The following is a 14,172-nucleotide window of genomic DNA, read 5'->3' as shown; positions in this document are numbered from 1 at the left end:
TGCTTCCCCAACCTAAAGAAATATCTTTAAAAATTATTATGCAAACTGATTTGTGTTGTAGGCACTAAGCTCACTAGATTCCTGTCAATAGCATTTGTGTGTTTGTGCAATCAAAAATACTCACTACAGTTAGTTACTACATCCCCCAAATAAGATTTCATATTTAAAAAGAGAAAGAAAGAAACACAGAAGAAATGTAGAAATGTTTACTGCTTCCTCTTTTTCCCTTGTGCCCAGAACTAGCTGCCTCTCAAATGATCCAGAAATCACTTCAGTGGAACAGGAGTAAGAATTTGTGCCTTATAATGTCATTTTTTTCAACATTATTTCACAGCCATATTACTAGGAACAGAGACTGGGTAGACTCCATAAAGCTTTCTGGAGAACTAAATGCTCTTATGTTTATTTTCAGAAACTTGATTCAATATATGCAAGCAGAAAAAACACTGCAGTTGAGATTTTTTCTATTTGCATTGCAGATGTGTCAAGTGTTCTTGACAATTTTCAGATACAGATGCAGTTCTTAGCCTGAGGATCTTCAGGTTATGTGAAAGACAGAAAGAAAAGTTATGTGAAAGACAGAAATCATGCAACATGATCAGAGGGAAGATAATCACATGGGTTTTTCTCAAAGGGTGATAATCTTGCCCTTCTCACTAAGAGGTTTAAACAGTCTTCTCTTTGACTTCAGTTTCTGGGTTGTGCTTTTGATGCCTTTCTTCTTTTAGCTTTTTGTGCTTCTCAGCTTTTTTCTATAGTTATTTGCCTAAATAAATTCAAATTTCTTAATTTCTTTCACTTTCAAAGCCAGACTGGTTCCCTTGGAAATGGGAACATTTCTCCTCTGGCATACTGCTCCTCTGTCATGCTGTAACTGAAGCATGCAACCTGCTCTGTTCTCGCTGCACATCACTGAGGGTGTTTGTAGCCACAGCATGTCACACGAGCACAAACTGTGTGTTTGCTGGAACAGCGTGTCCGGTGGACTAGGCATTGCAGCAGTCTATGTACTGCTGCCCAGTGTGTACCAGGGAGGAGTGACTGGGGACTTTGCTGTCCCTGCCCACCTGACTGGTACATAGAAACACACTGGTGTCTCACATGGAAATACTGTTCAGGAAATAGCATTCACCTGACTCTTCGGTAAAAGATCCCATCACTTGAAGTAAGTCAGCAAATAACTAGAAGTACATACAGCAAACAGATGCATAAATAAAATTGAGCTTTTTTGCCACTTTTTTTTTTTTTCAAATGAAGTTTACTTTAGTAAACTACCACAGTGTTACACCTGGTTAGAATTAAAATTTATACTCTTGATTCGTGAGCTGTTGACATAAAATCTCTAAGCATCTCTTTTTTTTTTTTTTTCTCAGACACAGTTTATTCTGTATTGAGTCAATATGCGAACTATTTCTTTTAAAGTATGAGAAGAAAAAATAAATAACCTGTTAAAGACTCTATTTATGATGTAAACCTTTTGAAGGCTTGAATAAACTTTCTGTTTTTCACTAAAAGACACTGAGCAGCTTATAAAAAGCAATATGAGAAGAGAATTTTTATTTAGCTTAAACAAGTTTAGCTGTGACTTAATTAATGTTAATTCCTGACATTTATCTTCTCTGCATAAATATGTATCTTTCTTCAGAAGTGTCAATAATTTTCCTGTGGTCGTATCACGCACTTCTGGTGTAATTTCTTCAGGATTTCCTGTGTAAATATCTCCACAGTGATCACGGCGGTTTAACACAACCATTTTTTCTGTATGGTTTCTGCTGAAACCTCTCTGGAGTCTGCCCACCTCTTAGCGTGCTTCTGCTTTTTTTTTCTTATCTATCGTCATGCTCTATTATATACTGTTTTGTTTAACACCTTCCCCTACCTCATGACTTCTTAAAAGATTTCACTATGAAATAATCCACTGTGAAGAATTTTGTGTGTTCTGTAACTGATAGTGACTTTCAGAGGTCATAAATATTCAGGGTGTTTTTTAGTTATGTATTCTAAGAGGGAAATTGTGTTTTGATGTAATGTTTGTGATGACAACTTTTTATTCGAAAGAATACTTCCAAAAAATTTGACAACATGTTGTTTGCACTAAATGCCAAAACCATACTCATAGAAATATTCTTAGAGGCACCTGTGTCTTACTCTACCGTGGTGTCATCCTGCCAGTGGATCTTTCCACATCTGGTGTCCAATGTTACTCAGATTGAAATTGCTGTGAATGTAGTTATAGGTTTCAAGCAAGCAGTAAAAGTCTGTATTTTCTACATAAGGGAGATAGGATCTGTGTTAATTATTTGACACTGATGCATTTAAGTAAATGAGATGCTCAACACATCACAGGAGGCCAGGATTGTGGAAATGACTAGCCATGTGTAGCATCCCACTAACTTCCTTTCTTTCATATTTTTTGTTTTTTTTTTTAACATACAGCATTGACATGACCCTGAAATAACAAGCATCACTGCCAAACATTTGAAGAAGAGAGTATCCTTGGATTTTCGTCACCCAGACACCTGTGACCATGGTGTGCCATAGGCACATGGTGTGCAATAGGTTCATTTTGTTTGTGGTATGACTTTTTTGGTGCCATTTAGCAATCTAAGAAGACCAAACGGGCCAATCCTGTTGCCATGGAAACAGCAAAAATTTGGACCTATCTATTCGTTGTTTTCAGAAGTAGTTTTCATTAGGACCACTATATCATCTAGCATTGGTTTCTGTAAATGTGTGCAATTTCTGTTTAAGATTATAATATTTTACCAACAGTATGCCTCATGAATGAGTCAATGAGGATGTAGATTTTTGTTTTAGTTTTGTCTTCAGCATATTAACGTTATGCGTAACTGAATTGTTATTATTACAATAAATGTTAGCTTAGTTGTTTCACAGAGCAGCAGCAACCTTATTGTTCAAAAATAATTCTAGAAACAATGCAGGACTTTCCTGAATGTGTTTGTTTCTGCTGTATGAAAAATCTTCCCATCTTCATTTAACCTTAATAACTTTTTATTTTCTCACAGAAAGGCCTGATACTCTAAAAAATAATAATTAATTATTAAAGATACTTCATAGAGAACAAATGACTAACAGAAATTAATTTTAATCACTTACTTTTATCTTTATTTTAAGCGTAGCTTTTAGAGAGGTAGATGTTTGTTATATGTATATGTTCTAAAGGCTTTGAATTAAATTATTTTATTATTATTGCTTTTTAATCTGTTTTCCCAGTACTTTTTTTTTTTTAAGTTATGACTCTTTGAATGGCATCCTAACTGAAATCACAAAGGCTAATGCTATGAATACAAAAAGAAACACCTAGTATTTTCTGCTAACAACTAATGACTGAAAATATATAAAAGTTGGGAATCACAATCATTTGTTAGGAATATATGTCAAAGTATTATTTGAAGTATGCCTAATATCAAAAATAAGTATTACAATGCAATTTGTTGTCTGTATCATAAAACTTATCAGTATAAACATGAAAAAAAAAAAAAAAAGGCAAGTATTTGTTGTTTGCTGCTGTCCTGCATACTGCAATGAAAGATGCTGTGGTAAATCCTGATACTCATATGGAAAATAACTGCAGTGTCTCAGACCATTCTTTTGCAAGACAGTGCAAATTATTACTTCAGTGAATTCTGCTTGTCTGCTTTAAAAAGTCAAGAGTATGACTAATGCTTTCTTTTCCCCCATATGTGTGCACTTGCCAAACCTGCTGTCTCGTCTACCTTGTGGGATGTCCTAATGGAAGTAACAGAATTATGCACTCTCTGAAATATTATTCCCATCTTCAAGAGATTTTCATGTGCCCTAGAATTACATCTGTGGAATCTCTACTTGTCTATAAATTAACAATCCTTAGAAGTTACAATTTTCATTTTACGTATGCACTAACTCCAATCCCACTTCCAGCCCAGAATTATAAAATAAACAGAAGACAAGCAAAGTTTGCTTAGAGAATGGAATTTAAGCAAAAGTCAGGCACAAGCCTTGATTTTTCAGTAGGATCTAAAATGAGAGTGAAAATTGTATTTCATTCTTCATTTAAAAAGTTGATAATTTTTTTCTGTTTTTTGCACATTGCCATTTGTGTCAATTTGTATCTTATATTTGCAAGAGGTAGTCTGTAGGCAAGGGAGCAAGCATCCATCACTGTGTGCAGTTGCTCAGCTACTGTAATGAAGATTGACAAAGTTGTCAGAAAGGCAAGAGGTGGCCAAATGCTTACTTATCTGCCAGCAACAAAACTGAAATATCTGCACATCTACAATCCTTCTCTCTACTGTCAGCTATTGCATTGTGTCTGTCATTCTAGGTAGCCTGTTTTATCACATCCCTCTGTCAGTTCCTCTTAACTTTCACATTAGAGGGAGGGCCTAATCCTGCTGACCATTGTTGCTGCTCTATAACCTGACCTTGTCATCATTAGGATCTGATAGTTTGCACAGTTCTCAGATATTTGAATCTTGGCTTGTGTTTGCCTTATAAAAGTGCTGTCACTTAGAATATTGGGGATATTGCTTTATGTACAAATTAATATTTGTATTAACTTCCAGTTGCTAATTAAGCTAGGTCTAGATCAGAAGAGCATTTTATAGCATGAAACCACATCTGTAAACTTGTAGTTCAAGCCACTAGAATGGGCAAGTTGACTTGTGTTAGGCTGTATGTGAGAGGAGTGTTTGCTAAAAGAGAAGTTCACCACAAAGCAGAAGTTCAGCACAAATGTTCATGTCTTTGAGACATAAATGGGTTGGAAGACATTACATACCACTTAACATTGGATGGCAGCCTGGAGGTGAATTTCTTTCTAAAGGCTTTGTGTGGAATCACTAAACAGCAAAGCTACGTAAGAATTAATTTGATTAATGTTGATAGACTAATAATGGCAGCCTGAGAAGGTAGAAATTTGTTTAAGCCAGATGTCACATCACCAGTGTGATGGTGCAAAAATGATTGCAAGAACAAGGTGTGGTTGTCTTTGCTTATTAATATATTTTAAAAAGTTTTTTAATGTTATGATATGGCAGTTATATATCATACTTACAATAAAGTATCAATATTGATTAGTAGTTTGTTGAAAAAGGAATATAGTACATGTAATCGCAAAGTTATAATCTTTTATATACAAATTTTTTCTACCATGTATGAGAGTGCTCAGATCAAATATAAATTAATAGTTGCAATTTTTTTTGTTAAAAGACCTATGCTGACTTAAATTATAGATTAAGCAATACAAGGATATCTGATATCATTGTATGCATATATATATATGAATCAGAAATAAAGAACTTCAATCCACCACTGGAAGCATTTCTTTTCAGTTCCAAGTTTTTTCTTTATTCCTTGGGTGCATGGAAACCCTTGACAGTTTCAATTCACGGTACTTTGAATAGTTATACTATATACACATACAAACGTATTTTTTTCTTTTCGTTCACTCTTCTCTACTTGTTCTTTAAAAATCTAAAATTCAGGCAATTCTGTTTCACCTGATGTTACTCTCCACCTTCATGTGTATCAGTCCTTCCTTTGCTGATACTAGGAGTATTGTTCCTGAAAGAAACTTCAAGTTGCTGTCTCATTTGTGACGTTACTGTTACCTAAAAATCAAATGCATGGATAGTCTCATTCCACTGTATGTGCTAGGCAGAAACCAAAAGCTCTGGGGCAGAAATGCATTCACTGTGAAACCACCATACTTTCTGTATGTTTATGTATGTATGTTTAAGTATGTTTAAGTATGTTTAACATACTTTCTGACTTTACAGTGAAGGAAAGAGTCAATCAGAGATGATGGATGTTCAGTCCTCACATCTATCTGTCCCATATGACCATTCATCTCCCAGTCTACCTAAATCTCAAACTGGCCAGTTTGCACTGCCATTACTTTAAAGCCCGGGTGACTTTTGGATCACTGGCCCAGAGCATTGGCCACTGAGACATCATGTAAGAGCTAAAACAGGGTAACCATGGCTTCTTAATTCACCTGCAAGCAACTTTTTTTTGCTCTGATGGCAAGTTATCGCATGTAATATTGTGCATATGGTTTTCTGTAACCCTTTGGCCACTCTACTGGTGTTAGGTTGCAGGGTCTTCCACCGGTCCTGTCAGAGTGCAAGCCCGATGGTCTTGACAAAAAAGCAGTCTCTGATTTTACTGCTAGGAAAATTGTCCTGGGAATTGTCTCCTGGTAATGGCGCTCTGTGCTATCAGTCTAGACTGTTCTTTTGACCTTTCTGCTCTGCTTCCCAGTGCTTTCACATATACATTTCCTTTCATGCTATATTTTTAAACCAATTACCTCATTTGCTGTGTCGCAAATTTCCACAGCTTTGCAGGACAAAGAACTTCAGTTATTCTGTACTTGGTAAGTTAGGGAATTGACAAATATTGCCAAAGCTGTTCAGATTCACCACTGTGCCTTAGAATAACTACAGAGTAATTAAAGGAAATATTTTTATTTTATTTTATTTAAATGATGAAAGAAAGTATTTCATATTTTTCAAATGTAAATACAGAGTTCAAAAACAGTTCCATAATGTTATGAGTCACATGGTAGTTTGCAAGATATTGGATTAAATGAAAATCTCATCTTTTTAAAGTTACTTGAGTCCTCTTGATTGATCAGATGTTTTAAATTGAAATGTAAATGTTTTTAATGAAGGCAAGTAAAACTTCTTTACCATTTTCTCTGAGATAAATGTACAGTGGTTGTGTTTTTTTTAGATCCAACTGATTTTGTTTAGTGTTTTTTTGCCCTTTGAAGACTTTGGGCTGGCAAAATTGCAGCCGCTAAGGTTTAAACTTGTTAACGTAGAGGGCTTATGACAGTGCTGGCAGTGTATTTTGTGAGAAATTCAAAATCTACAAACATGGATTTTCAGGTTGGTAATTGTTGACTATTAGACGTACACCTCAATTTCCTACTAGTACCACTATTGGGAAAATAAAACAGGTCCCAGGTCGTGTTAACTGTATCATCATATTTTGTCGTCATTATCTGCAGAGAAGACTGAAGCCAGCTTCAGGAAAGTCAAAAAATTTGCCGTTGTGCTCCTCATTCACTGTCCCTTTCCTCAAGTCATACAATTCCTCAGCACTGTGTTCACATTGCAAAAGGCAGCTACCATACAGGCAGATGGTGACAATTATCTAAATGTTTACAAAGCTTTAAAATAAGAGCCTAAGTTCACCAGGGAGCTCATAAATCCCTCTACTGTATGGAGAACTCACTGAGGGCTTTAGACCACAGCATCATTACTGTAAGCATTTAATTTTTTCTAATCCTTTCTTTGATGCAGACTTGCCCTTTAATGCAGCTTTTTCCCCATGGGCTTACGTTCTGTGCTTGAATGCTTTGAAGTTGGCAATGGTAAACATTTACGACTTAGGTGTTTTGTTTGAGCCTGTTTTGATTTCTAAACAACAGCTACTGGTCTGCCATCCAGCTGGTTGATCTTTCTTGGTTCCTATTATGTTTTTATTTCATTTTCACATGTCTTGCCATGTGCCAAATACCACCATCTTCTCATTTCTTTCCAAGTAGCTTTCTGCAAGTGAAGAAACAAAGAAAGAAAAAACTGTATAAAAGACAGCATTTCACTTTCTGGATCTGGAATTTAAGAATAATAATAATGAAATCACCTCCATGGACTACAGCATCATTTAATTTTCATTTTTAAATTGCTTCTTTGTAAGTAGCAATATCTAGCAAAGAGAAAATTATTACTTGTTTTACTTGTAGGCACTATTCTGCATGATTCTGCCTATGCTCAAGGCAAGGTCAAAGGACAGGGCTGTGAAGATAAAATGTTGGTTAATCCTGTTTGTACTCTTCTTGGTTTATAGTTCTGCAGTCCTTGTCACAACAAAACTCATCTAGTACAGAATGCAAACTCTTACACAGAGATATTAAATAGCTAATGACTCAAAACTAGGGAAGTCTCTGTAAAAACCTTGTGCTTGATTTTTACCATTTTTATTTTTCCTAGAAAGATTCACCAATTTAAGGAGAAATGATTGCTTCCTGCTTGCACAGTCCGGCTTCTCTGAATGGCTGCTCTAGTGATATTCTGGGGTTATCAGCTCAAAGGGAGCAATGGGGTTTGCTGGCCTGAGCTCTGCCAAATTTGAGAGCCTGAAATGATACGCTGCCTAAGGCTGCTCAACTTATGGTAACTCTTTTAAACACAGCTTTATGGGGGTAAAGCAAAAGACTTCTCAAGGCTTATAATGCAAAACAGTACATTTAAATGTGCAGTCAGGAATAGGCTTTTTGCTGGCTTTTTGCTGGCTGTTTCTGTAGTGATAATTATTGTTAGAGAAAAACACATAACTGATTCTACAAGTACACTTGCAGTTTCTTCATTTTACTCCATTATGGAAATTCCAGTGCTTGATCTTTCAGGCAAGACAGGAATAACAAGACAAAATTTTGTTTTGTTGTTGTTGTTTTGAATTGAAAACTATCAATCAGATTTATTTTTAAAGAAAGGAGTTCTACTAAGCATTTCATAAATACTATTAGAAAAAATCAATTTCTTGTGCTAAGACTCCCATACATTACCACTATTAGTTCACTCTAGTGGACTAAGATTTTGGTCCTAAAGCCAGAATTGTTTTAGGCATGAGAAGACACCATACAATGCTATCACTGAAGTTTCCATCATGTCTGGATTATAAGGAGGGATGACTTGTGAAGGAATGACCTTTGAAACAAATATTTCTGTGTCATAAACAAGTAATATGAATCCACTATAAATGCAGTTTGTAGATGATATTTAAATGCCTACAGATATCTAGACCCAGGTCTCTCCCCTACCATTAGCTAGTAACCTACCAACAGTCTTGGAAGTAAATGTCAGCTTCAGAGGATGAAGTTTCTTTGGTGTTTGATGTGACTAACTATAACTTCTGTGGTGAGCTACTTCAGAAAAAACATGCTCTGTATTTGCTCATACTGTATCTAGTGTATCAGAAAATGTATTAGACTCTAAGGTTGTCAAGCCTCACTGTTCAGAGCAACAAATTCAGGTGAAAAAAAAAAAAAAAAAAGCATAAACTCTCCAGTATTATCTGTTAGCCAAGACAGAACTTATTAAAAAAAAATGTTAAAAGAAAAACGGTTAAAGGAAAATTCAAAATCAGAACCTTATCCCCTCACTTCTCTAGTGAGTACTTCAATACACAGCAAGCAAAGCAGCCTGCAGCAATAGCAAGAAAGAAATCCACAGAGTATTTCCCACACTGCTCCCTGAGGCCTGAAATGTAAAACAGCCTCCCTCTGTGAGAAAGTGACTAAGTGTAGTCTTTATAAGATAGACCTGTGTTAAGCCATCACAAACGTAAAACTTCATCTCTGTCTTCATCTCTTTGAAGTGTGGATAGTGTTGCGTTAAACAGTCAACCTAGAAAACACAGAGAAAATTAATGTGAGATCTGGGCTTTTTAAAAAAAAAAAAGGGGGGGGGGGGGAGAAGAAAGAGAAGGAACACAGCCAAATGATCAGTTTAAGAAATGGAAAGAAAGGACAGGTCAGATAAATGACCTGGGAAAGCTAACATTATAGATATTTTTCCACTTGGGCTTCCAGACTTCTTCCAAATTATGATTCTACTGGGCTCCTAAAAATACAGCAGGCCCTGTTTGCCTGGGGGTCATGATTCAAGAGAAGTACAAGTGAGCTCTGTTCCAAATGTTCTTTTCTCCTCCTATAAAGAAATGATCAAATCCCAGGAAACACATACTTTTGTCTGATGTTTAGTAAGTCAGTACTGGGGAATGTTGAATTTAGAAGAAAAAAAAAAAAAAAAGAAAAAAAAAAAAGACAAGATAATCCCCTATTTCCCAGTGACTTGCATGGAATAAGCATGAATCAGAATACATCATAGGAGTGACTAAGGAGACTAACGAAATATAGAAAGGAAAGAGCAAGATCTAATATGAGTTCATATGGAAAACAATGTCTCATACAGGAAAACAGCTTCAGGAGAGAAACAACAGCACAGGAGATGAACTATGTCAAAGAGGATGAACAGAGACCAGAAGTGCAATGTAAAGTGAATAAATGTTAATTGCCACAGAAGAGAATTCCTATGGTATTTAATGAGTCAGCAGCACTGCTCAGTGGAGAAGCTGACATCTCCTGAAGTTTTCTCAGTGATGTACAATATAAATGTATCCAGCAACGAAAGATCTCAAGTTGTCCATTCACCCACTTCTACCCTATCACCACTGCAAGAGGAAAGACAATCAGTGTGGGGCAAGCAAGTGGGTTTAACATTGCGCAGATCTGGGAAGCAAGCACCAAAATCAGTGAGACCTCGCTGTTCCACTAAAGCTGGTCTGACACTCTTTAACTAGAATAATTGGGTTCTATAGTTTTACAGGAATTCTGTCACTAATACAACCTTGCTTCCTGAACACTGACCATTCCCAGAACGCAGCAAAGTAACTCTATTCAAGTGGTCATTATATTCCCAGGTGGAAGTAATCATAGTTCCTGACTGCTGCTGCCATTTTCTCTAAAAACAGTATTATTTGGAATACTTTTTTTATCTTTGTTTTTCAGTTGCTGGGGATTTGGAATCTCCGTTCTGTCTGTCAGTCTGAAAGAGTCTCTCATTCACAGCCTCTTACTTTTCTTGTTCATGTCACAGAAAATCAAATTCCATCTGATTTTAATAAGCATAATTTTGGCCTACCAGTCCTCACTTAAGGCAACTTTTTATTGGGGTATTCTGTCATATAGCAATCACACAGTCATCTAAATGCTAGTGGTGTTAGTAGACATCTCTAGTTTGACATGGGAGGATTTTTAATCAAGTTCAGTACATGCTACATGGTGCTTTCTCACTTGCTGAAATTGCAAAGTGAGTAAAAATGGCTGAGAATAATGACATGAACTACAAAAAGCAATATGGTCACCAGTTCAGCCTGCTTATTTTCTAGGTCTCTTCTAACACATCCTTGGAAATAATATGGTACTCTGCTCTTTTTTTCCAAGGCTAAATCAGGGATAAAACAGGGTGAAATGCCCTCAGAAGACCCCTCTTGAGGCTGTCTAGAAACACATATCATTTTCCTCTGTGAATTCAGCAGCTGTACTTCCCACAAAGCTGGTACTCCACTACCCTTTGTTTTGAGCAGAAACCATAAGAACAGGAAAGAGTATGAGATGAAATGAAGTGTAGGGCTTTTTTAATATATATATGTATTTTTTTTTTCACTCTTTTTTCTCATCCAGTTGCATGCTTTGATTTTGTTTCTGGTTTGATAAGCCTGAAAAGATAACTTTTTATTTATTCTGACTATCCCGCAGTATGAGCTGTTACTTCTGTATTACCATTCAGTAGCAGTTCTTCTACTGATAAGCTGCTAGCTTCATCCCCAGTTCAAATGAATGATGACTGCCAATGAAAGATTTAGTCTTTTTATGTTTCTGATTCAAACAATACTATTGTAAATTGCCTTCTCTTTTAAGTAGGAATGTGGTTCAACAGGAATCTCCAGAAGAGCTCAAGAAGATTCTTTGGGACCTTCATAGACTTGAAGCTCCTGGGCGAGTGCACTGCAAAACAGAGGGTGTTGACAACTTGCCTAGATGGGCAGATGTGATGCATGACATGAGTATATATCCATAAATACACACAGAGATAGACATATATGTAAGATTAAAGCTAGAGCTCAAGAAGTATATGTTGCATACAAGCTTGGAGGAAACATCCGTAACTCTTGTTCTGTTGTCAAATGCTGTTTTTAGTTAGTTCCAGGGATACAAATGTTAAAAGATATGGTCTAAAAATGTTAAAAGATAGGTCTAAACTGCTCCACTGTACCTCAAATAAATTGTTTTCTAGTGTGAGGGTAGCACCACTGAGTTGAGAATTGTTGAGAATCTTGCCCTTTTGAAGTTACAACGTCAAATCCTGTCATGAGGAAATAGGTAACACGAAGCTTTTGACATATGAATATTATTCAGATTCCTCTGATTCCCCTGAGTGTGTTCCAGTATTTAGATACCCAAAAAAAAGTTGTAACCTATGTGTAATTCTGACTCCTAGCCTCTATTGTAACTTCTCAGGACTTATTTGCACATTTAGTTCACGCACTAAACATTTATGTTGTTATTCCAGAGTGATTTCCATATGTACAACCTTCTCCTTAGTTGTGGTAATACCATTCTTTGTAAATAGCCCGAGAGTGAGTTGGTTAAACCTCAGGTGAGCACAAAGTATCAGCTGCCTACAGGATGGCTCCAAGGTGTAGCCACAGGACAGGCCAACTGCCGTGACATGAGCTCTCCTGTGTCTTCCCACAGGTCTTTTCCCTCCTGTTGAAAAAGAGCAGATGACATAGTCCAGAGTGACTTAGTAAAGACTTCAGCATCTGACTGTGCATGTACAGCAGGGCTTGTAACTTTGAGATTTGTTCCAAGAAGCCCAAATGCAGTGAAGTGCAATGCAGGCTTGATAAAACAACAGTGAAATTGCTCTGCGGCTGCTCTTACTGATAGCTAGTATGCCCTGCAGAAGAAAATTATACAACTCTTTAGGTAAACTGGGGGAAAAAAAAAAAAAAGGAAAAAAAAAAAAAAAAAAAAAAAAAGATTCTGCGTTTTTAGTTCAGTGGTAATTCACCATCTGGAAACACATCATCTCACTGCTACTTCCTGTATCTGTAGGAAGCATCACGGCATTTGCTCAAGTGGAACTATGATTTTTTTTTTTCCATCTGGTCTATCAATATACATTTTCCTTTCTTCCCACTTACTTGTACTTGCTGAATTTGCAGAAGCATAGTTAGTCTATCTCTCTTTGCAGCAAGGATACTTGAGCTTGCTCACATTTGCCGTTTCTTTAAAGCTGGCATCAAGATGTCATTCACCTCACTTTGCTATCTCATTCATTTATGTCCATTTCATCTATAAGGAGCATCAGACAATAAAAAAAAAATTAGAAACTGTATTTCATAGATCTAATTATAGCTATTGTAGACTATTGAATCATGAAAAGAGTAGACAGAGAATGCAGATGAATAAAGGTACTGGCACAGCATTATTGTATGATTTGTGGCGTGAAACATTTCCTCCCCTTTTTCACATACACTAAAGGCCCTTGCTCAGAGACAGCTTTATAGTAACATATGCTTTGTTCTTCCACTGATTAGATTTCAAAAACAATTTCAAGCAGGAATCAGGATAAGAATTTTTGTTTGTTCATTTGTTTTGGTTTCTTTCTTTCTCAGTGGGAATTGTAGGCAGATTTAGTATACGAAGAGGTAAAAACCTCTAGAGGGGAATCACACCTCCACACATCCAGGCCTGCCCATCTGATATTGGCTCCAGGACCTTCTTTTTTACCATGGAAGGGCTGTGCGGAGAACTCTGTTTCCAGAATCAGATATGTTTTACTTAATACTGTGAAGGGATAAGGTCTATGTGAGGCATGTTCTCTACATGGATGAGGAATAAGAATGCTTAAATAAAGAAAATAAAATATGACTAATAGCTCTGCTATTATATATATTCTTGCATTTTCATTAAATATTGTTCATAGAGTGAAAATGCAAACTTAAGTGGTTTTTTTTGGAGTCTTTTTTTTTTTTTTTTTTTTTCACCCTCTTTTGGGACCTCAGTAAATAAAGTTTTGAGGTTGTTCCTCTTGGTACAGAATAGTTGAGTCTGAACTAGTGTGAAGAACTAGTGTCTCATTTCAGAGCTAACTCACTGAGCTGGTAGACAAAGCTCTGGTGGGTAAGGTTTACAATCAAATAGAATAGCTCCTTGAGCAGTAGGTTATAACTGCTTACCTAAAGACAGATAGAGACGTGCAAGTGTATGAGAGAGAAAATCTTGAATAATGCCGTGTTGCTTTTACCTAGGACTTTGTTTTGGTAAATCGCTGACTCTCTTTGGTGCCTGGACATTTTGTCTCCATTAAATAAATGCAAATAAGGAAGTAAACATAAGTAGCCCTGACAACACCTGATAGAGAGAAAGGAGGAGAAGAGAGCAAACAAGTCCAATTGCTTGATAAAGAAGGAGCAAACCAGAAAAATATTTTTACTTGATTAAAAAAAGAAAAAGGAAAAAAAAAAAAAGAGAAAGAAGGAAAGAAGGAAAGAAAGAAGGAAAAGAAAGAAAGAAAGAAGGAAAGAAAG

General features: G+C 36.3%; 1 protein-coding gene and 1 long non-coding RNA gene across 6 annotated transcripts in view; one reads left to right on the top strand and one right to left on the bottom strand.

Moving 5' to 3' along the window:
- PRUNE2 (prune homolog 2 with BCH domain) overlaps positions 1–5,319 on the top strand; it is a 146,516-nt gene extending 141,197 nt beyond the window's left edge. For 3 of the 5 annotated variants that reach the window (XM_035310256.1, XM_035310260.1, XM_035310259.1), the window contains 2 exons: positions 238–285; positions 2,437–5,319. In XM_035310256.1, the coding sequence (XP_035166147.1) occupies positions 238–285; positions 2,437–2,458 (70 nt within the window). In that variant the 3' untranslated portion in view covers positions 2,459–5,319. The remainder of the gene's footprint in view (positions 1–237; positions 286–2,436) is intronic. The other 2 variants (XM_035310258.1, XM_035310257.1) reach the window with 1 other exon arrangement.
- Positions 5,320–6,960: 1,641 nt separating this feature from the next.
- LOC118156302 lies at positions 6,961–11,728 on the bottom strand. The gene is made up of 4 exons (XR_004746221.1): positions 11,357–11,728; positions 9,336–9,419; positions 7,742–7,808; positions 6,961–7,562 (listed from the first exon to the last, which is right to left on the bottom strand). It is a non-coding gene; the product is annotated as an uncharacterized LOC118156302 (long non-coding RNA).
- Positions 11,729–14,172: the final 2,444 nt, after the last annotated feature.

The sequence above is a fragment of the Oxyura jamaicensis genome, chromosome Z (genome assembly GCF_011077185.1).
Source record: "Oxyura jamaicensis isolate SHBP4307 breed ruddy duck chromosome Z, BPBGC_Ojam_1.0, whole genome shotgun sequence".
Taxonomy (NCBI): domain Eukaryota; kingdom Metazoa; phylum Chordata; class Aves; order Anseriformes; family Anatidae; genus Oxyura; species Oxyura jamaicensis.
Note: the sequence above shows the minus strand (reverse complement) of the source record. Positions and strands in the feature narration are given on the sequence as shown.